The sequence below is a fragment of the Nipponia nippon genome, unplaced genomic scaffold (assembly GCF_047370975.1).
Source record: "Nipponia nippon isolate SJK-2023a ecotype South Korea unplaced genomic scaffold, ASM4737097v1 scaffold_2, whole genome shotgun sequence".
NCBI lineage: Eukaryota > Metazoa > Chordata > Aves > Pelecaniformes > Threskiornithidae > Nipponia > Nipponia nippon.
This window is the reverse complement of record NW_028262336.1, coordinates 32,463,801-32,487,812: the sequence shown is the minus strand read 5'-3', so window position 1 is coordinate 32,487,812 and position 24,012 is coordinate 32,463,801. Positions and strand designations below refer to the sequence as shown.

The 24,012-nt window shown below is 41.5% G+C and overlaps 1 protein-coding gene and 1 long non-coding RNA gene across 4 annotated transcripts in view; one reads left to right on the top strand and one right to left on the bottom strand.

The window, feature by feature from the left end:
• KCNJ6 (potassium inwardly rectifying channel subfamily J member 6) overlaps window positions 1-15,447 on the top strand; it is a 164,387-nt gene extending 148,940 nt beyond the window's left edge. For all 3 annotated transcript variants that reach the window (XM_087757188.1, XM_087757185.1, XM_087757186.1), the window contains one exon: window positions 12,139-15,447. In XM_087757188.1, coding sequence (XP_087613314.1) covers window positions 12,139-12,464 — 326 coding nt within the window. In that variant the 3' untranslated portion in view covers window positions 12,465-15,447. The remainder of the gene's footprint in view (window positions 1-12,138) is intronic.
• On the bottom strand, window positions 1,741-23,425 carry LOC148055726 (uncharacterized). Its single transcript, XR_015704679.1, has 8 exons — window positions 23,341-23,425; window positions 21,055-21,224; window positions 20,013-20,100; window positions 11,632-11,883; window positions 10,231-10,407; window positions 7,696-7,826; window positions 4,660-4,806; window positions 1,741-3,486 (listed from the first exon to the last, which is right to left on the bottom strand). It is a non-coding gene; the product is annotated as an uncharacterized LOC148055726 (long non-coding RNA).
• Between the last annotated feature and the right edge of the window lie 587 nt (window positions 23,426-24,012).

Genomic DNA, 24,012 nt, shown 5'->3' with positions numbered 1-24,012 from the left:
CTTGAATATTAAATAGTGTTTAGGAAGTGAAAAACTTTGCATCTCATTCCCTGAGGCACCCAGTTTTTGCTCAGTCCTGCATTTCAAAAATATGCTGCTGAAGTTGACAGATAGCCAATATTATTAACCTGAAAGCATCAACTTAATAAATCTCATCCTATGAACTGAAAAAAAAAAAAAAAAAGAAAAAATTCAAAACCTACTTGCTATTCAGTGGGAGGATTTTAACGGCACAGATGATTTTCTTTGCATAACTGCTAGAAGGCCTGCAAAAGTTCATCAAAAATCAGAGCTGCATGAAGTCTGGGATTGGCTGATTCTTTTGTTATGATAAAGATAACAATAGCTGAATCAATAAACCTAATTTAAATTTTAATTAAAGATCATTGTTATGACAGATGAATTTTTAAGCTTAGTGTGTTTAAAAGTTTCCCTTAAAAAGATTTTTATAAAGGAGTTGACCAATCACACTAAATAATACAATGAACAAATATTTGGTTGCTTAAACTCTCTCCCATTAAAAAAATGAAAGGGTGTAAGGTCTACGACTCAAACCCATCATTTGAAATACTAGCAAAATTAGCCCAGATATTCCTCCTCCTCTTCCCAGAGCAGGTAAGGTCTGGGCCATGTACAGTGTGGGGGTCCTTCAGACAGGATCGCAGCACTGAGCCCCTTCACCTCTTACACTGAAGACTTGTAAAACCAGGGTCATGCTTCAAAACATCTGACCAAAATTTCTCCACCTCCCAAGGGCTGTACTGCCAACAGGTCATAGGAACAGAAACAGGGCTAGAGGCAGATCCATGCTTAAGCCACCAGAGAGAAGAGAGGAGGAGCTGCCAGCTGAGTTAAGCACAGGTCCAACCACCGTCACCAAAGGGCAACACCTTCAAGGAGCTGAGCTTCGTCCAAAATACCCAGAGAAAGGGCTGGTTGCTTGTTTGCTTGATTAAAGAACCAGAAAACAGCTGTGCTGTTATTAGCCAGTGCTACAGAGCTGGACCGATCCAGCTCTCACACATCCCCATGCCCAGCTGCTTTTTGTAGGCTGACATAATAATAGCTGGCCTTCTCAAATGGTAGCCATGAGGGTTTCAGTGATGCCGTCAGGATTTAAATCTTTCTTCTGAAAACCACAGAGCACCTCTACACCACTCCTTTTGGGACTCTTTCAGGTGAAATATAAATCAAAAATATCATCTCTGAAACTAAGATATCTTTAGAAAAACCGATTTCTTCAGGTTGTCTCTTCTAAAAGAAAGTACCACCTACCCACGTTTAGCTTGTTTTCCAGCCCACCTAAAAGGATGCCCCGTTATGAAACTGCCCAGGCAACCCCACTGAAATGTTTTGTTGCATACCAAAAATCCAAGTGATTTTGGATAGAACATAATTTCTCTTTATTTATGCTTCATTTCCAGACATCACTTCTCACCAACATCTGCCTGGCAGAAACAAGTGCTTTATCCTGAACTCTCTTTCATCTCCTCCTCCGATTTCACAACAGCTAAACCAGGCTTCAGCAATGCCATTAGCCACAAACATAGAAACAACCACCAGAATACTTTGTGGGTGATTCACAGATTTTGTTGTCAAAAAGCTAGTGATCTTCCTTATTTCCTGAATTTTACAGCATGCCAAGCTGCGTGTTCACACTGTTTTGTCTTTAATCCTGGGTTCACAAACAGTTCCACAGTAAAATGTGACATTTTTATAAAAAGCTCTAAGTCAGTAAAGTTCAGGACAGAGCAAACCTTGGATGTTCTGTTCTCTTTGTAAGTAGCGTTTTAAGAAGAGAAACAAAAGCCATCCAAACATGCAGACTCAAATTACGTGTTTAAGAAGTCTGCACAGCAAGAGATGAAACAGATCACATGTATATTTTAATTAACCGTTTATCACACAGTCATGACAGCACAAGTGTGCAGCAGCTACAAGCCATTACAGAAAATGCTTCTTTCACAGCAAGCATCATTCCATCTAAAGGGGTTTTTCTCCCAGCCATCCCTTGGCATTAATGCTAATATGGGATTTCAGCAATGCCCAAACATGCTTTGTTCTAGTCTCAGTTCCAGTTACTACTGTGTGCTAAATACATGTTCCTCAAGAGGGTTGCATGTGCTATGCGTTATGTAGCATAGAGCCACTATAGCAGTCCGCCATATATTTCCACAAAAGGTTGGCCATCTTGGAAGACCTCTCACATAAGCAACACTTCTACCCCTTTCCAAGGCAAAATGCATTTAAGGTCTATGTTCTCAGCAGGTAACCTGCAGAGCATCCAGCTCTACTAATGCTGTCCCTGGGCATTGCCTTGGGAGGCCTGCTGCAGGTGTGTCTGAGCAATTGCGTCTTGCAATGTTAGCCTGAACATTTTGGAGAAGAGGCAGTTCCCATCCAAACTGCCCATCAAAGCTGGAGTTTTCAAAAAGACATAGGGTTTTATTAAACTGTGAAGCTTAGAAATGTTAGAGGATGCATTTTTCTTTTCTTCATTTCCTACCTGAGATTTATTTATCTGTCCCTTTCCCATCTTCTGCCTCCCCAGGAGGACTGGAGAGAGAGGAACCTGCTTCTGAGGTGCTGATCTCATTTAGCCTTTGGGTTTATGCAGAACAGAGAAGAACAGGAGCTGTTCTCCTGCTTTCTTCCCCAAGATGAGTAATGCAGCAGCTCACACAGCTCCTTCTTCACCCTTTTTTTACCCAAAACTAGATTTTTCTGCAACCCTCCACCCCTTCATAAAAGGTGAGGGAAAAGGCAGGGGAGCCCCTGGAGGAAAAGGGCCCCCCTTTAGCTTCTCTCAGCCTGAGATCATGCTGCAGGAAGCCAGCTGAGGCACAGCATTGCTGCATACCAGTGTGCAGCTGGGTGCCCCCTGATGCTCTCCTCTCCTGGTGCTTTTATGAGATGTTTTTCCCCAGTAGCAGTGAATCTAGTGACTGGAGAGAGACCATAAAACAGACTAAGCCCGAAGTGCTTTCAAATGCCAAGATAACTAAACTGGAATATTTGTGTGAACTATGTATTTCCTGAGGTTCTCTTGTATAAGAATTAAAGATGTTGCTTATGACTGTGGAAAAGAAATAGGGAGCCAACAGGAACGCAAGCAAAGTCTGTGATTTTTGCTGGCTGGTCATCCTCTCTGTTATGGAAGCAACCTAGCAAGACAGCTGGAGAGGTCCAAAACCATAAACAGGACTGTTAGCCTTAATGTACCGCCAGGGGTTTTCCCCACACCCCCTGCCACCTAGGATCCTCTCTGCTCCATGCCGTATCTCAGCCCTGATGGGTCAGGTTGGGTTGCTTAGCATAAAATCCTGCCAAGACTCTTCTCCGGTGCGGCAGCAGCAGGCAGCTCAGCTGGAGCCGGTGCCTTTGCTGCCTGCTCCCAGCTGTTTGTCAGCGAATTGCAGAGCAGGCTGCCCATGCACCACACCGGAGGAGAATGTCCCATCTGCAGTCCAGAATTCAGGAGGAAGCCTGTGGATTAATAGCAATGTATGTTTAAAAGGTCAGGACAGGTCTTCTGTTTACTCAGCACTTCGCATTTTGAAAGCAGAGCCACCAATGATACAATCATGTACTGCAGCTTCTTTAAAACAAAACTCCCCTATGTCCTCCTGTGCGGGCATCTGCTAGGAGAAATAAAGCACTTACATGGTGCTGATTCGATGTCTGAGAAACCACCGAATCTATAAATGTATCCCAACAGTCAAACACAGAGTAGGGTACAAAATCCTGGTACTTCATGTTCCAGTTCCACCAAATTGAGTCTCCTGTTTCCAAGGACTCCGAGTGCCAATTCTGGAACAAGCTTCTCTCTCTGGTCAGACGCTGTGTTATTTGATATATTAAATTTCCACAGATTTAGTCGACAGAAAAATGTAATCATCATCCATTTAAAAGAGCACAGCTGAAAAAATGATTAAAATTCATACACATCAGGCAGCTTGATTTGCTGGGCATGGCCTGAATATAAGGCTAAATGAAGGTTAAATATTGGCTGAATAGTAATTGTACCATCTCTTTGAGAAGCTGTTTGTTGAGAATGGATATGGCACTGTTAGCTAAATGTGGCAGCACATTTGAGATTGAATCAGACAAGCTTTTCTGCCTTATACATGTACCATTTCTCGGACTAAGCTACATGCAGCTAGAAAGCAAGAAATTCATACTCAGTGAAATATATTTAATTCCTGATAGGAGAAATGTTAACCAAGTAAATCAAACATTTCTAACTCAGCATTTTTCCATTGGAAAATATCATTTTGCTGGCATTGAAATCTCCTACTGGGGGAAAAAAATGTGCATTTTTTTAATATTTCGAAAAAGACTAAAACATGGCCATCTTTTTCTAATTTAGATGCTGCATTATACAATATATCATATTTGAAGAAGTCAGAATGAAAACAGAATGCTTTGACTGACCCAAGTTAGATATTGTTTAGAATATAACTTAATATCAGTTCCATTTTTTTATACTTGTTATTTGTTTTTATCTTGTTTAGAAAGAAATAGATTTTGGAGTGTCGGAAAATCCCCCTGACTTGAAATTATGGCTATTCACCAGCCCAATTTCCTATGCATATTCACCTCTTGTGCACGAGATCTAATAATATATGCCTTCTTCCACGGGGGATGTAATTTTATTACCGTTGGTGGTGGTCAGGCCAGCCGCTCCAGCCCACTCCATGGCAACTTGCATTTTCCGATGTGGAGCTTGTCTCTGGTCCCGTCATCAGCTGTGAGATGAAGACAGCAGCTACCACAAAGACCTCTGATCAGAATTCACAGATGGCACTAGATCAAAGCCATAAAATTTCAAATATAGTGATCAGCCTCTTGGTCTGATTAAATAAGAAATATGAAAATAGAAATACCAAATTACTCAAATCATTTACAGAAAAAAAGCACCAGTTTTACCATTAAAAAGGAAAAAAGAAAACAAACAAAAAAGCCAATGAAAGTTAATTCCTTACATCCTTATAGGAAAAAACATCTGTCCTCCCCCTCCTTTTCTCTCCCACTCACACACACATTCCTCTCTCCAGTCGCTGCACCAGAGCCAGGAGTGGCCATGCTGCGATGTAGCTGCGACATGGAGAAGACACGCACACCGTTCATAACCCACAACACAAGGATGTCCTGCACAGATTCCCAGGCATGCTGAGACACAGACACACTGAAATACTCACCAGCACCCTTCCAGTTTTTACTCCTTTCAAGAGCTTTAGACATTGCTCAGGATGAGATAAGCATCCAATTTCCAGGCATGTTCTGAATGAAGTTATCAATCAGAACCCCTGAGAATTTCCCATTGCTAGCTCTTAATGAGAGGTTATATATATTTAATTTTTTTTTTACTCAAAATTGAAAAAACACTGATTTCTTGTCAGATGTACACAAATACAAAAAGAAGGGCGAAAATGTCTTACCACAGCATAGTATTTGCAACATTTTCTAGCAATGACAACTGATGCTGTGGGCTTTTACAAAAAGTGGTGAATTCAGGGTACAGCATGACTTTTTTCTTTTGTTCTTTTTTTTAGCTTGATTAAAGAGAACAAATTAACTAATACAGAATGTTTCTGACAATGACTTGGTGGTACTATGGAAATTCTATTCTAAATCTCTGTTCTTTTTTGAAGTGATGATTTTCACACAAGGAAGAATTGTTTAGTACAAATTTGACAGTGAAAGTCTAGATGAGGAAGAGAATATACTGCAAGCACATCTACTGCCTTTAAATCTCAGCATGTCCCTTGTGGCACACCAATAAAACAGACCCAGCAAAGCTAAGTAATGTCTGCAGGAGAACCAAGATATCAATTAGGAGTTCTTGACTCCTAGCCTTTTGCTTGTTTTTAATAGCACACATTGCTTTCTCATTCTCCTTAACATCTAAAAATAGCAGACTGACAAATCTTGCACCAAATATATTTGAGACCAAAAGGTCATTCGGGCAGAGACCATCTCTCTGCCTTGTAGGACGCTGCTTGGTGATACTTTATAAACACAGAAGAAACGCTCAGATACAAACCTAGAAAATCACTGTAGCTTTTTTGAGCACCATACTGGAGTTTCAGACACTAAGTGCACATTCATCTAATTACCTCAATATTAGTGCCATTATCACAGTGTTTAAGTAAAATTCTCCCATCTTCTCACCCTTGCCCCAGGCAAGGTGCAAAAGTCAGCTCTAATGCTACGGGCCAGCACCTCCCTTTCTTTGTAATTCCTACAGTAAATTAATAGTTCCTACAGTTTCATCATGAGCACTGACACAGAGGCTGTAGGAATTAATCTCAAGGGGTAGCAAATTTCCTACATGTTTGGGTTTGTTTTTAGAAAGTTCTTATCATACTACTGAACTTTTGACAAAAGTAGATCGAAATTGCTACAGTGATACCTCAGCAAAGGAAATTATGAATAAAGACAGGGTGAAAGTAATTTAATAGGAGCATCGCACATGCACATGGAAGTCTCAGCTCCCAGCTGGAGACCCCAGACTAAATTCTGTACTCCTGTACATGAGTGAAACTCCACTCACCCCAGAAATGGGGACACCACTGTTTTCTGTGCACACTTGAATCCTCTGCTGCTGAGGTCTTACTCCAGGCTGAACCATGAAGCGAATTTCCAATGCAATGATTGAAAACGGATCATTCTTATGGGACAGACCGTTCAATTTTATGCAGCAGAAAGTCTGCCTCATTCTGCTAAGTTCCAGCAGAAAATCGCCGAACCTCGAAATCAGCTTGACATCGTGACTGTCAGCCAAAAAGATGCAGTCAGTAATGGGCTGTAATCCTTGCCCTCTTCATTTCATTTAGAGCCCTTTTTTTATCACAGGAGTGGAATTTGAAAATAAAAAGTCGTGTTGTAACAAAGACTGCCCCAAGTAAAACAAAAGCTGAATGAGGCTGTCGCTATGTGTAACCTGCAGTAGGCTGACCTAGAGCTGAAAATCACTGTATTTTGGCCCAAACATGTATTTGATTCCATGATTCTGAAGTATCCTTTTTCCCCTAACTTTTTTATAGCGTTTTATTTTTGATGGCTCCCATCACAAAGTGAAATAATATATGGTGAAAGGGCATGACACAACATATTACTGTGTAAGCTACCATGAAATCTTAAATTAAGTGCGCTGTGAGGAAATGCATCAAGTCACTCTGGGTCACCACACCAAACCCTTGTAGCGCTGTAAGACAGTGGAAAGCATAAGCCTAAATAGCAGTAGACAGCATGAACAAACCGCAACCTCAAAATAACTACACAGGGCGACTTTTCAAGAGTAATGAATCTGGAGGTGGCATCAACTTTGTTATTAATTCTAATCAGTCAAAGATGGGGTTGTAACCTTACCCGCATATCAGCAACAGCTTAAAGGAATTATTCTGTCATTTTCATAGACTGCATGGTGCAAATATTAAGCTTGATCAAAACTTTCATTCTAGCTGCAAGAAAAATTGCTGATGGGGTGCACTGAAATAGTGTCCACCCTCCCAGTCAGGCAGCGGGAGCCACCTCAGCCTGTGCTCTGGATAGGATCAGCCCACATGTACCAGGACCCAGAGCATGGTCCCAACTTCTTGTTGAAGCAAACAGGAGATGATGTCATGGACATGACCAAGTCCTCTACAGCCTAACCCACGGGCAGATACCCAGCATCCCCAGCACAGGTACCTTGCAGCAGGAGCCCAGCTGTGTGTCGAATTCAATGCAGACAGAAAGTGGCTTAGCAGGCTGGCTCCTGCTCCCAAGCCACTCTTCACTCTGCAGTGTTGCTCAAGTTTCTATGCAGTTCAGCTCCTTGCCTGTTGAACAGGAATAATAAGCATTTAGAAGATAAATTAAAGTTTTAATTACACTGGTTGTATGGTAATGGGACTATCCAAAGTAGTGTCTAATTGCTGATTTCAGATATATGGAGCTAATCCCAGCACTGTCAGCAGGACCTTTTTTTCTTCCCATTTGAAAGCAAAACAATAAAAATGTTGCCATGTTAGGTTGGCTATCTCAAAAAAAAAAGAGTCTCCTTCACCTAATCCACATAATTTAGTTTGTCTCCTCCAATATAACAAGGACCAAAATTCACCTTGCAACTCTGCCTGCACAGTTCTGACCCAGGAATGGGGATGGGGGAGCGATAGCAACAGTATCCACCATGGTGTGTCTTTCTCTGTGGCAACTCTTATGATGCTGGTTACAGCCCACAAAGCTCTAACTGAACATTAAACATAACAAAAAACCCACAGTGAAGTAAGATGACAATTAATTTTACTTCTTAGGTAACTTGCCCAGCAATCAAGTATTTGCACACCATTCAGTCATGATCCCCTAGCCTGTGCAAACATAAAACAAACAGACCAAAACGCTGTCATTAAGACCAAACAGAAAGCTGCAACATATACAAAGGCTCATTACCACTCATTAAAAATGCTTCAAGTTTAAAGGAGACAGCAGTTAAGGGCAACCATCAGAGGTCTCGTCAGCTCACGGCATATTTAAAATACAGTATGCAGCGAGGTGAACAGGTGCAAGCACAAGCCCACTGCAGGCCAAACTAATCCTGCCGCTGCCATCCCCCTGTGCCAGGCAGCAGGGACAGATGGTGCGGGGAGCTGCAGAGCCACTGAGCCGGGACGTGCAGGGGCAAGTGGCTGCCCAGCCCAGTGGGAATGCTCCTCTGTTACCACTCGCTGCCCCGGCTTCACTCGATGCCCATCACAGCAGGGCCTGATAGTCCAGCCTCGAGGTTTTCATTGGGCTCCGACACTCCTTCTCAAATAGATCGTTCCTTCTAGTTACAGTTTTAATTAATTTAGAATGAATTATTTGGGTCTCTTAATTTCCTGGCTTATTTTGAAAAAGTCCAATTAATGCTGAGCTAAGTAGCTCCAAAGGCTCCTCAGCTCTCATCTACCCTGAAGGGATCCAATTAAAATGAGACACTAGTCAAAATGTCAAACCACAATCATTTTTAAAGCCATTGTGCAACAGATCTATGGCTAGATATGAACCACACAATTACTGAATAAATCACACAATACTTGGAAACCTAAAGCCTAAAACGCCCTCACTCAAGATGCACCCTCCCCTGTCAACCAAGAGCATGTTCAGAACTTACAGCAAATAATAAAAGTCACATTTCCTTTTACAGGACAATTAAAACTATGGCGTATAATGAAATGTGTAAATTAGACCATAATATATAAGGGTTTAAATGCAGAAAAGACAGTCCAGAAGCTCTGCTGACTGTGGAGTTGAAGGACCTCTGAGCCAGCACAGGCAGAGGCTGGTAAAGCTGCACCGTGCAGAACTGCAGAAATCTCTCTATTCTGGTTCCAGAGCCATGCAGGCACACTGGCAATCACTTCAAGGGTCTCCACAACTGTGGCGCATTCTAATCTGGAATCCTTGTGATCCATTTACAAATTTTTTCCATATTAGCTTTCTCAAACCTTTAGAGAGCATAATATGGTCTCTCTCATACACAGTTCCTCACTAGATAAAGTCTCTTTCTTGATTTCAACTTACTTGCTTGAAAAATCCTAACTCTTTCATTCTAGCTCTGAAAGTATTTTGTCTAGCTGTGGAAAAAAAACAGGTATTAAATCATTGTTGAATGGGAGACTAAATTAAAAACTGAGACAGGTCAAAATTTCAGATGAGGGTTTGTTTTTAATGAGCTGTAACTCTAACGTAATTCAGTTAATCTGCTTGACTTCTGCAGAAATTTGTCCTCCTCTTTCCCACCAGTCAAACGAATTTTTCCAACCAAAGCAGCAGGATCACTGAGTATTTGGTCTGAGCACAGGAAGGCAATACTGTTTCAAAGGGACTTCAACTTTTTTTTTTTTTTATTTAATCTCATTGCCCTTGTAATGAAAACTCCAAATTTCCCACTCACTTCGAAATTAAATTTCAGTAGCAGAGAAAGGAATTAGAAACACATGCGTCTTAGGAATGGCACACTCCTTTGGGGAAACCCATCCAGGGGTCACTGGTCTCGGTGTGCCACCAAGGAGCAGCAAAGGAGCTGGTAGGACACCACCCCAGCCTGAGACAGCAGGAAGAGACCACAACAGCACTGGTTGCTGCTGGCCCTCTCTGCCCCCAGCCTGCTGATGCATCCCTCCCAGGGCAGGGAGATCCTATTAAATACTGCACCCATGCTTCTGGGTCTGCCCAGAAAAGTATTGCAAAAAAATAAATTACCCTTTGGGGAAGCTGCTTCACAACTAGTACGTTTCTGATATGTATAGTGCTCTGTGAGCGGCCAAGTTCCTCTCCCTCTGTCATTTTGTGGGAAAGATCTTTAGACTGAAAATCGCACAGGAAATCTCACAAGAGATGATTTTGTTGTATGGTTTCATGTCCTTCAGCCCTTCCTACCTGTGAAATGAATTAAAAAATGGTAAGATCTTTATATTTCCATTTGCGCGTTACTTGAGAATTGAAACGCAAACATGTCTTGTCCTGCAAAACCGAGAAAAATGAAGGCTTGAGTATTTCTGTCAGGCAAAAGGAAAGAGAAATTAAGATCAGTAAGCACAGTAGAAGTATGGTCCCTTTTCTGCCTGGCTGTAGCAGGTAGGTACAGTGCAGCAGTTTTCATGCTAAAGCTTTCCCTGACAATCACCCCTCCACAGGGTCTGAGGCGCTGCAGTAAGCAGAGGGAAACGATGGACAGGCGCTGAAGTACCACAGTGTGGTAACAGCTGGTAAATGTCTTTCCAAACATAATGTTATCAAAAAAGATAGAGTACCAAGAAACAGCAGTTTTCACCCATCAGAAGCAAGTTATCTGAGCTTGGAGAGGAGGCCCAAGAGAATGGGGTTAGAATTATCTAGAGCAGTTTGCACAGCCCTGAAAAAGATCAGAGACTTTGAACTACCAATGTTTGCTCTTCCTGAGACTCTCCGTATGACTTTATACGATGCCAGCAGCACAGAGAAATGATGTGCATTTCTACAGACTGCCATATGTGCCCCCAAAATTAAACAATTTTAATTGCTTATGATTACCTTCTAAATAACTGATGTGTGGCAGGCTTGTCCACGGGTTATGTATCATTATTTACTAAGCATTTGACATATACTGTTTAGCTGATGTTTGCTTAGTAATACATAGTTAATAACGTGCAAATAATTAAAGGAAAACCATCACACTCTCTCAGTGTACTCCCATTTTGTTGGCAGCATGGTTTTGCTTCTTAAATTAACTTCTCCTAGTCAGCTGGGTTTCCCCTTCCACTACTGAGCATTAATATATTATCGTAGTGTTTCCCTGAGTTGTCTGTCTGAGATGGGGCAGGTTCTCAAGTCTCAGGTCCCTGCCACAGCCAGGGGTTTCTTCACCCAGAGGACACTCTGAACTATACTTTAAGCTTGGAACAGCTGCCTCTCTCTGTGCCTCTTAACAAAATACAGTATTTTACAGATTTTTTTGCCCTATAGCAGCTCCCAGAGTGAGGTTCAGCAGAGCTGTGAAGGAAAGGCAACAAAGAAGTTAGTCCCAGTTATCTGAATTCAACACCACACACTATCACAACGTCCTTCAGGAGTTTTAATGATGTTTGTGCTTTGGCCACCAGCCCAAACCTCAAAGCAACGTACCTAAAAGGCAGCTCCAGCCTTTAAGGGAACCAAGTCAACCTGTGGTCACAGGCTCAGGGGTTAGCTCCAGCAGAGAAAAGGTTTTGCATAAGTTCCTCAGTTAGCCTGGGCAACTGCTGGACATGGCAGCGTGGGTTTGTTACACATCAGGGAATCAAAGGGTGGCATGATGCAAGTCACGTATGCTCTCAATAAGCCATCTGAGACTCGTCAGTGGGTGAGTTACTCGTTGATGAAACACAGGAAGAAGAACTGCATTTAATAAAGAAATGTTAATCTTTGTTCACAGACTCGCCGCTTATTATGTACACACACAGAAGGAAAGGGTGTCAGATAGGTTACACATTGTAAAATTGCTTTCCACACTCAACCTCATGTGATGTCAAACCTATTTCTTTTCTGGCATATGTCCTTTTACAAACACTTCTCTGCCTATATGAATAAATAATTAAGGATTTGGGAAAGCAGTGTGTCCTTATTACAGCACTTCTTCCTTTTCTGTTACAGGAATGACCTGCCAAGCTCGAAGTTCATACATTACAAGTGAGATCCTGTGGGGTTACCGTTTCACCCCTGTCCTCACTCTGGAGGATGGATTTTATGAAGTTGACTACAACAGTTTTCATGAAACGTATGAGACCAACACACCAGTTTACAGTGCCAAAGAGCTGGCAGAGATGGCCAGCCGAGCAGAACTGCCCCTCACATGGTCTGTTTCCAGCAAGCTGGACCAGCATGCTGAGCTGGAAACTGAAGAGGAAGAAAAGAATCAAGAAGACCAAAATGAAAGAAACGGTGATGTGGCCAACTTGGAGAATGAGTCCAACGTGTAGAACCACTGGAGGCATAAGGGCCACACCACCTCCTTTATCTTCCCCCTCTTCGCTCCCCTTTTCTTTCTCCGACACACCTTTTTTTTTCTTCCTTGTTGTTCTTAATTCTGGGAAAATAAATACTTAAGATGCGAAATATCTACCTGCCCAATTTAAACTCAAGAGATTCACAGACTAAGCAAAGGCGTGGGTTAAAGCTGCAATACCCATTATTGATGGTGGAATCTCCATCCCCACCCTGGTAACGACTGCTGGCTTCCTCGGCACCTCTCTGAGTTCAGACTTCCAAGTTTATTCCCATCAACAACAAAAAAAACCAAAAGCAATGGGAATATATACAAGGGATTTAAAAGGAAAGACTAATTAACACTCATCAAAGTAATGGGCCTTCGCTCTAGTTTTTATGTATTTCAGAACAGTTTCACATACTGAGTGCAAGCCTCTATGAAATGGGCCTTGCAGCTTTAAGACAAAGGTGAGCAGAGGGATCTGCAATCCAACACGATACTGTACATATGCCTTATGTAATTACTTTCTCTTTACATTTAGTAATAAATACCGCATGTACAAAAGTACTGTAGTAAAGAACTTCTAAATAATGTACATAGATGTGTAATTAATGTAGGTTAGAAACAGAGCTCTAGAAATATTGGGATGCAAAAACTAACTACCCATCAAGTAGGCATTTCTCTTCTAATATTTGGATTGTAATATTGATTTTTTTTTCCCCCTATATCTATGGCTCTTCTAGCGCATGACATTTTCTTCAGTGTACCAGACTGGCAGCTATTTAGAGTACCTCACTGTTTGCCAAACAGATCGTTTCACCGACTCTAAAAAGCCATAAGTCTGGGAGAGGGCAGGGTAGAGAAATTGTAACATAATTACTGATATACTGTGAAAATGTTTACAAATAAGGCAAACTGTTCCTGGTTATTTTTTTGGCAGTTCAACCTAAAATTTAGGCTGTGGCAAACTCATGGCAAACCAGAATTTCCTGTATACTCTTAATATAGCGAGCATGTTTCATGTGGAGGCATTATCCTTTATGTGCAATATCTAAGGAAACTTCTTCCTTCTCCCCACCCAAACCATGGGATTTCAGCAGAGTAGTTTGCTACACAAACAGCACAAGCCATTGAAAACCGAATGTTGCACCTTAGCGAGTAGATTTTAGCTACTCAGCTGGGAAAGAAACAGCTGAATTTCATCTGAAGCTGTAATCAATGAAATTCATTTGTTGACAGCGCCGGTGCTTGGCCGGTCCTGCAGAGTCATGGATGGTGTGACATCCCTGGGTATATGCTTCAACAGGGTTTCTCAGCTAAACACATGGTTCCTGCCACCCGTGCTCAGGAGAGTGGCTTCCTAACAACTTTCTTCACCTTCAGTTAGCTCCTTGGCTGTTGTAAATCAGTGTAAGTCCTGTACATTCTGACTTGACAACTTCAAAACTAGCAGGGCAGTGATAATTTGCATAGCTTACACGGCAACACTCACGCGAGTAGGGGAACTGATGTGTACGGTCACAGTTTCACGGGCATGCTCCACATGGGGCTGCTCGCGCAGTGCGGCATTGCCCAGTGCTAAGGACCTCTCCGTCAGGCCCAGCGTGCATAAAATACTACCTTTGAAAAGAGATTGAGTTGCTTTCGGTGGGCTTTCCCTCAGGCCCATCAAGAACAGCGTTTCTGTCAGCAAAGGAGAAGAAGCTGCAGCCTTAATTTTGTTTTTTATACCTGCCTACTCCCAAAAGGAAGAATACACTGAAGAGAATCTGAAGCATTTTTGTACAGAAACATTTACGTTAAAATAGAAGAGAAAAAAAAAAACCTCAGGAGAAACTTAGTGGGCAGGAGGAAATTTTGCACTGTGATATAGCTGTCACATTAATTTCACACCTGTTTTGAATTTTTTTGCTGAAACAACTGCCCCTTGCTAATTTTCACAGTATGTGGCTAATCAGTGGGGTTTCTGCAGGTCCTCCAGCCGTGCTTCATGCTGAGGTGGGCAGAGTAGGGTGTGGGGAAAGGATTGCACACCAGGGACTGGCAGGTCAGCCCTGAACGTTTTCCCTAGAAGGCTTTCACAAAGCAGCATGATGTAAGGAACGGTGCAGAATATGGATTTTTGCTCCCTCCACCTGGGATGGCTGATTCTGCCAACTCAGTAAAGGTTACTTACACTTAACTTTTGTGAAATAACACTCATTTTTCTACAGCCCTGTTGAAGCTCGTTCTTTTGCCCCAGCATCAGCAGCTGCTGAGTGCTCCAGTTCATCCATCACAGCCCACCCATAAGGCTACCCGTGAGAGGTACTGAGCATTTTTAAGGAAGGGTGGCTCCACAGCTCCACTGGATGACAGAAGCCTTATAGCAGAGGAGCCGGAGGGAGTGCGGCATCGGCAGCGATGAGGCACCCGCATGTATCAGTCCTAGCGAAAGGTGCACGAGCTGAAAGCAAACCATTCCTCTGAGGATAAACCTGCTTTTTGCTCTTGTAATTTACTGGGCCACTCTATAATTCATTGCTGCAGTTTAACAAAAGTTTGCGTTAATTAGAACAGCAGCTCAGGGCCTTAATTAAACTTTTTTTGTGTCCTTTAGCACAAAAAAATAGACTTTTCGCCACTGGGGCATGCGCATGTGTAAGCTATATTTTTGTGAATAGGGCACTTAAAGCTTAAGGTGTGTGTGTTCATCTCTTTCTCCCTCTGTATTTTATTGTCTTTAGTATTAATGTAGTACGGACTGTAAAGTTTATGAAATCTCATTTTTGTAACATAAGCTTAAAAAAAAAGAAGCCTCCAAAGCTTTCAACGGGGAAGCTTCACATAAACTTTGTACTAGAATGTCCCTATCAAACACCTCTATTTTTCTACAATGATTGATTAAGCAGTTTAACAATGTATTTTGTGTCAATGATTTCAACTGAACTGGTAAAAAGACAATTAAGAATTGAATGCTGTTAATTAACAATGGATTTTCAAGCCGTATATACTGAGTGGTGTTTTCATTAACAGTAAATAACTTAACCTGAGAACTTCATCTCCCAATCCTAAACAATATACTATGAAATATCAGTGCCCTATGGGAATATTTTTGGCAAATCACATTTAAGGAACATGAATAATGCAACATTTTAATATAATTGACTACATAATTAATCAAGACCCATTACATCTCTGTATACTTCACTAATACATTTTGATGTCTTTTTCTCTGAGTAGCTTGTGATTTCCAGGAGCAAAAGAATTTACAGAGATAAATGTGAGCTCTCAGTAATCTACTGCAGCTCTCAATTCCTTCTTCCAATGAACAGAAATGCCACAGAGCTGCTTTGTACAGACTTCATGCACAATGTTGCACAGTTCTCTCTGACTCCTCACATTTTTTTCTTTTTTTTCTTTTTTAATAACACACTAATTGTTTCTCCCCCCCACAAGTTTCCAAATCAGATCTTTCAGGTGTTGATAATAGACACAGACATACTGCTTTTAATGGAGCAACAAAAATTTATACTGGGAGAGAATGTGACATCCAGCAAATACTTGAATCTCTGGATTATTATTTAGCAATAAATACCATCCTACCAGCATTAAAAGAAATTTCAGAAATTATTTCAAAATAGGCATCAAAAAAAAGCAAACATTCTCTTAGCAGTATATAGCTGCTATGATTTAGAACTTTGCCCTACAAAACCATAGTCTTTGGCATTGATGTGAACCATCCCAACAAATTTAACTTCTGTGATCAAAGTTGAACATCTGCTTCCATGAAGGGCCTTGCTGCAAGCATGCAGGTAGAGAGGATTGACAGCCCTGAGTCAGAGCTCTGTGCACGCCTTGCAAGGCGGAGGAAGGAGGTAGCATGCCAGAGAAGGGTCCCCAGCAGGCAGCTGCTGAACCAGGTGGGACAAGGTGCTGGCAAATGCAAGAGGAAAACGCCTGAAGGGTGGTTTGAAGTGAACTTCAAGACGGGCTCTGGATTTAACCCTGGTGCACGGAGGTGCCCAGATCTGGGGTTGCTCATGTTCCTCTGCTGGAGTTAAAGAGAAAACTCAGGCCTTTCAAAACCAGAGAAGAAATCCCTTTCTCTTTCCAGCCACAGGGCAGAAGTTCCCATTTTGCTCAGCTTCACGGTATTCAGCTATTTAGGAGAGGGAAGACCTGGATTCAGTGCTCTCTTCAGCCCAGGAGGTTCAAAGCCACATCCCACTTCTCCAAAGAAACTAACCCTGCCGTAACAGCAACGACAGAGCCCCAGCCCCTATGCCAAGGGCTGCTGAATTCTCCCACTAGCCCAAAGAAACTTTAAATCATTGAGTTTTTAATGGAAGAATGGAAAATTCCTCATTCCCTGGGTCCATAACAGTCTCCATCCGGTCTTTCAGGGTTCTCCCTGGGGCTAAATGGCAGACCTCAGGCTGGGGAAGACACGGTGCTCAGGTTTCTCATCCCCTGAGCCAGCACGGCCAGCAGTCAGCTGCTATCTGCAGAGGTGCAGCAGCACGGCCTTTGCCTATGTTTCCGAATGCAACCAGCTACCACATCTCCTAGGAGGGCAAAATCCCCGAAGGCCTGGGTTTAATGTGCTCTGAACACCACCCACCAGACCAGCCTCGCCAGGAGGTGGAGGTGGAGGGAAGCCAAGTTGCTTTATCTCACTCCAGCTTCACTGTCAGACAGGTACAGCAGCGCACAGCCCTGAGAGGATGCATGATGTTATGCCCAGAAACCCTGGCCGGCAGGAGGAAGGGGTATCTGGGACTCCTGTCTTTTGCAGATTTCAATTTAAGCAAGTTTAACCCTAATTTATACCACTTCCTCCAGTTATTTAATGTGGATGTGAATTAGAGGCTCAAAGCAGAAAATGTAATTTGTCTATATGGCAATGGGAAGGTTGGGCACCTCAGGTAGGACATTTCTTAGCAGCTACCACCAGAGCTTCTGACTGTGAAACACAAACTTGTTACTATTATGGTACTCTCTGTCCATCAAAATATCTTTCTTTTCAGAATATCAGCCTCCTTAACAGCCATGTTGCCTCACTCGGACATTTTTTAGGCTATAAATCAGACCTAATAAAACAAGAACAAAAGTTGGCTTCTCTTCCACTCTTGTTCCTTCAGCTCGTAAACATGTTGTTTGGAAACAGGCGCTTGAAAAGCAGGCATAAATTTGGACTACATGCTGTAAATAATTCTTAAAGACAAGACCTGAAAGCTGTTATTTATTATTCATATTAGATGATGCTCTTTTATGCTTCCTGAGTGAATTTTAAACTTCTAGGCTTTTTGGAGGGGAGAAGTGGTGTTAGAAATTTCAGGGCACGCTTCATTTTGTGCGTTTAGTTCAAGCTTACTTCTACCGATTTCCATTTTTTCAGATCCTCTGGATTTCCAGAAGTTATAACCTAGTGGCAACTTTGGTGCCATGGCATACTTATTTTACCACTTGCCATTCTCCCATTTATTGTCTGATGCTCTAACACAGTTTCACACCGATAGCACACAGACATCGTATCCAAAGACAGCGTTCTAAAGAGACCTGAGTATCTTGCTATTTCATCTCAAGTGTGAAATCTGTTTTCTGTTCTAAGCACATTCACAAGTATAAACCACAGTTCTTCCCTCATCCTCCCTAACTTGTGTGTCATCCACACAGAATAAAAACTTATGAGTTTCAAATAATACCAGCTGCTTTGAGGATTTTTTTCTCAGAGGGCAGGATGGGGGAGAGCCCTCCCCACTTTTTTTCCTTTTTTTTTTAAATCAAAGGCGGCAGCTCCAAACTCACAGCTGCAGCTCACGGGCAGTCCTCTGGAAGCTACGGGCACCATCTTGCTACCAGCTTGCTTTGAAATCTGTATCAGCCACTCTTCCAAGCCATAGAGCTGTTTTCACTCAAATGATTATAGGCAGTCACTTCCATTAACTTTTCTGGAAGTTTTAACGGGAAGAACTGGTGGAGAACTGTTACCCCACCACACTTTCCTCCACATGCTTTTCACAGTCTGTTGGACTGGAGTCCTCTGGACTTCTTCCAGCTCAGGAAAGGAGGATGCCTGGCACACAAGCACGAATCATTGCAGCCACCCTGCCTGTCTGCTTCCCCATCATCGTGACCAGGAGGACCCAGATTCCTCACTGAAATATCCGTGCTAAATGATGTGTGATATGATGCTGGAGATGGCACCATTCTAGTTCAGAAAGGACAGCAATGCAACACACAGTGTTCAGTCCTCTTCACGTGCACAGCATGTCGTACGCAGCCTTCTGCTGAGCTGAGGAAATGGAGCTGGAGCATGACACTGCTAGCAGATCTCTTTAAATACCTAAGAAATCTTCCCAAGAATGTAACTCTAATCAAATTAAACTCAAAGTAAAAAGGACCTTTTCTAAAAAAGATTATGATATCTTAATGAGAAATCTCTAATCTGAAAATATCAGTAAGATTGGGGGTGGGGAACGCAAACTGTTGCACTTTGAAGTCATTATAATGAATCGCGTTCAGACGGTGATAGAAGTTATTTCCTTTTCACGGCAACATTTTTGGTTTACATGGATGGGATGCTAGAAGTAACCTCCTAAATCTCTGCTTTTGATTTTCAGAAATGCTGAACATTTACCGGATCTTACCAAGATCAGTAGGAATTAGGAGGCATTTCTGTGAAGAGAGACCATCTGCTCAGATGATGACGTAGGAACTTGGTGCTGCCTTTTGCTCCTGCTTTTAGGCTCCCTGGGACAAGATGGAGTCAGGAGGTCTCCACCTCACTGAAATGCCATCTGCATCAAATACATGCCAAAGTCCTAAAGAACCCACACATGTTGCAGTAGGTTTTAGGCACACGTTTTTAAGCACCCTTGGGATCACTAAAGGCACTGTCAAATGTGCTAAAGACACTACTGAACAAGAACGAAGAATTACTTGACTCTCTTAAAGGCGTTTTATTGAAATCGGGTTAAAGGTATGGCAGTGGGGTAAGAAGCAGAAGCTGCACAGCTTGCACTTGTGCTGTAGCTTCTGTAGGAAAAAATAGAAGCCATCACTTAGCAGAGAAACCAGCAATCCTCATACTTCTAATAAGCTCAATACTTAAAAATGGGAAAACAAGATAATGCGCTTTCCAATCAAAAGGTAAAATAGTTCATAGCAAATAAAAAAGATCCCTGGGGACAGGGAAAGGAAGGAATACAAGTAAGTGCAAAGTCCACAAATGAAACCCAACAAAAGTCTTGGCCAAAGGGCAGGGCCACTGGGATTAGGAGTTCAAAGCTAAGCCATGCTACTGCCCATTTTTCACTCTTTATACACAAGTAGCATTTCTTTGACATGCACAAAATTACTATGAATAAATATAGTAAAGCATAACCAAAACTATTGCTTAAAAAAATTGGCTAGCCAAATCATCAAAATGAAATCCGTATAATGAGAAGAGACAAGGGAGAGAATTCATCACTTAAACCCCATTCAGCACTTTTTCTCTCCCTGTGAAATGCATTAAAGTAATATCAACAAGAGACAGCATTGTTTTTAAACTTACTGAATTCAAAAGAAGGGGGGAAAATATTCAATGTACAAAAACCATTGTGCCTCTTCAAGATCCCATCTTTAGGGCCTGTTGCCACCACCTACATAACAAGGAAGAAATTAGTTGTATGCTAGTTAGTACCTACAGTACTGATTGTAGAAAAGCTTTTATTCCTTGAGAGGCACAAATTCAAAATTAACTTGAAGACAAATCACAGCAAGGTCACCTAAAAAGATAACTAATACATGTAAAAGGAGTTAAGCTTCTGCTTAGCCTGATTTCCCAGAGAAAACACAGTAGAACAGAAACAGAAAAAGAAAACTACATAGAAATTTTCCTGAAAAATGGCAGAGAAAGATGTGGCTTTATTTCATAAATTTAAATAACAATTTCCTTTTTCCTTTTTAATGACAGTGTTTGTTCTCTCTTTGTGTCAACGCTCTGATTGATTTGCTAAAAATCTACATGGCCATAAAAATATGACCTTTCAAAACTAATTCTAGTTTTGTAAAGAAATTTTGGGTCTTTAGTTATTAATTATTCAGTAATCTGTGGATTAGTACTGATAATTAGAACAAGATCAATATACTGAACTGCTTCAGAGGAAAAATTCACAACAATTAAAATGCATCACTTTACAAATCAGAAGGGAATATACCATTCACAGTTTTTCCCTCTCACATTTCCAAAATACAGTAAATGAAGCATTTTGATATTAGAACAAAATGCTTTGTTCAGCTGGAGACTTTCTTGAAATAGGCTGAAAAATCCATTTTTGCTCATCTTGGCAGATAATGAACAAATTCACACCATTGAGTTAATGTCAGTTTACCTGCTGTAAAAATGAATAGATATTAATATTTTTTTTTATAAAATACACTGCTGGAGATATCTAGCAGTGAAGAAGTCTGCCACCAAGCTCACCTTTACAATATGAGTCAGTCATTGCCACGACTGATTACAGCCAAAATTAAACTATTCACAATATGACATTTTGTACATTTTCACAAAAATGGACGTGTGAAGGGTTTGGACTGAAATGTCAAGGACCCACCTGGGATTTGGGAAGTGTAGTCTGAAATTCCTGCTGTAACTGACTCAGACAGAAATTTTTAATCTTAGATCATCTTAAATATGGAGTTGCAGAAGCTCAAGCCAGATATCCTTCCTCCCCTGGCATTTTCTACCCATCAGGTCACAAATTATCAGTCAATCTCTGAAGAGCTAAAAGAAAAAAAAATTGGGGTTAAGTTGAAAAATTCTAAGATCTACCATAAAATTCACAGTAAGATGAGATACAAAGACTTTCTCTAGTCACTGGCTGAAACTAGAGCTGTGCCTCCAAAGGCTGAAAGAGCAATACTCTATCCTGGTCCACCTGGAACGAATGGATAGCCAGTTAAGAAATGAATGATTAAAAAATGATCATAGCTGACAGCTTGTGAGCAGCAGGAGAGAGGGGAAAGGTTACACGAGCACAGGGATGGAAATGCCAGCGTGTTCCAGCAACAGCCCCTCAAAGTCGCATCCGAAACACCAAGGAAGCACTGACTGCTTTTTTTCTGCATTGTGGCTGTCCCACAATGGAAAATTCGATTGTGGGACAAAAAAGGCAACAAAAAGGAAAAAAAGGATAGAAAAAAATGGGGGCAGGGAAGGGGGGAAAAGAGGGGAAAAGAAGAAAAATGGGGGGAGGAGAAAAGGGAGAAAAGGGGGAGGAAGGGGGGAAGGGGGCGGAAGGGGAGGAAAGGGGGGAAAAGGGGGGAAAAGGGGGGAAAGGGGGGAAAGGGGGGAAAGGGGGGAAAGGGGGGGAAAGGGGGGAAAGGGGGAAAGGGGGAAAGGGGGGAAAGGGGGAAAGGGGGAGAAAGGGGGGAAAGGGGGGAAAGGGGGGGAAAGGGGGGGAAAGGGGGGAAAGGGGGGGAAAGGGGGGGAAAGGGGGGGAAAGGGGGGGAAAGGACTTGTTCCCACTTCACTAAATGATGCTCTGAATATCTCACTAACTTGTATATTTTGGGTTTTGTTTGTTGGTGCTTTTTTTTTGTTTGGTTTAGGTTTTTTTTTTTTCTACCTCACCCTGGTAACTGTGTTCTTGATATTGCTTGTGATGAACACTGTGAGAAGAGAAGCCCACTTTTCCTAAGGAACAAGCACCTGATGGTGAACACTGTGACCCTAGAGTACCTTCAGCAATAATAAATTAGAGCTTGTTATCAAGGTTTTTTCTTGACAATTCAAGTGAATGCTAGCAAATAATCAACACTTTTCCTGGAAGCCCTGGGTAGAGCCCTCAAAATGGGGAACATTTTCCTCTAGGCTTGCTGGCCCTTCAGCAATCTGTCCTGGTAACAAGCCCTCAATGTTGCCTTCCTCTCAACCTCGCATGGGTACAGTAAGGACAAAGGCAAACATCTTCAAAATGATGTGCCCAAAAATCTTCATGGTATGGATCAACAACGTCCACTTGACACACAAAACCACCTAAAATCACTTTTCTGTTGTTTAGTGTGGTCATTTTACAAAAATTAACTATGAAAGTTAATTTTGAATATCAAAATGGTAAGTAATTTACTGCTGATTGAAGCACCAAATGACAATATTTTAAAGAGTCCCATAAGTAACATTACATTTTAATATCACCAATGGCTAGAGTCAGAGCATGAAAGGCAATTACTACGATCTTTTCTTCCATTTAATCCAGCAAATGGACAAACAGAAACTAAAGCAACTACCTTAGATAAACATGAATAAAGATTTTTACTTTAGTTTAGATACCACTTTATCCGTAGTCACAAATTCCAGATTTTTCAAAGCCTGAAGTCTGCTATATCATTCCCAGTACAGTAAGAAATAATAATGTAATCAGAAGTTCAGTTTTATGGTGTTAGTAGAAATTTCATTCGGTTAAAAGTGAAACCTCTTCATTTTGAGACATGTTTGTAACCTTTAGAAACTTTTTACTGATAAGCAAAACATGCAGGTAAAGACCTTTTTTCTAAACCACTTCAAGGCATAGTCGCCTTTCTTTTTATTCAAATATCAAATATATTTTTTTCTGCAGTTCTGCATAAATCTCAGCAGTTGAATGTTAACATAATTAGGTTAGCGAATTAGGAAATTGTATCTACCCTAAAACACTTACATAGAAGTTTATGAATAAATTAGTTAAACTGCACATGCACAAATCATCTTAGTCAGTAGAACAGGAGGAATCAGAAAAAAAACTTCTATGGAAGGTGCAGTTGCCTACTTGCTGTCATAGCAGTGTCTATACCATTATTCTATCAGATAAGAGAAGATATGAGGCAGGTATGCAAAAGTAATAGTTCGGCTATTAACCTACCTTTGCATGTTTTTGTCTTTCCCTAGAAACAATATCGATACACCTGTAAATGGGTAATAATGAAAGCACATTTATTAAGAAAGCACAAGAAGATAATGTATTTAGACAACTAATTATTTTTTTTAACAAAACATATATGACACTACTATTCTAGGAAAATTGTTTACCCACTCTAAAAAAAGGAATACTAATAAATAAATAAATAAATTCTTTCCTCTGGAACAATAAACAGCTTCGGACAATGTCTTGATTTAATTTGCTTGTCTTTAATTTGCTTGTGTTTAATTCACCAGTGTGCAAGTAACAGAAGGGACAGCTGTAAGTGAGAGCTGAGAATGAAGAGCTGCTTTCCTTAGTTCATAGCCCAGAGTTCAGGCTCCCTTTTTTTGCATCTTTGGTTTTCCTGCATTCACCTGCTGGCGGTGTACCTACAAGGCTCCACATTTTGAGAAACGGTGGATGTCACAGCAGGTGTGGGTGAACAAGGACCTCGTTGCAGCCTCAGGTCTGGAGGTGGGCCATGTCCGGACACTTTCATTGACTCACATTCTACCCACCTCAGCCAAAGGCAAGCTACATTCCTTGTCAGTACATCGCACTTCACTCTTGGTTGATTTGGCAATCATTTTATCGGAAAATTAGCAAAGAGCTATCTGAGTAAATGCATCCAGT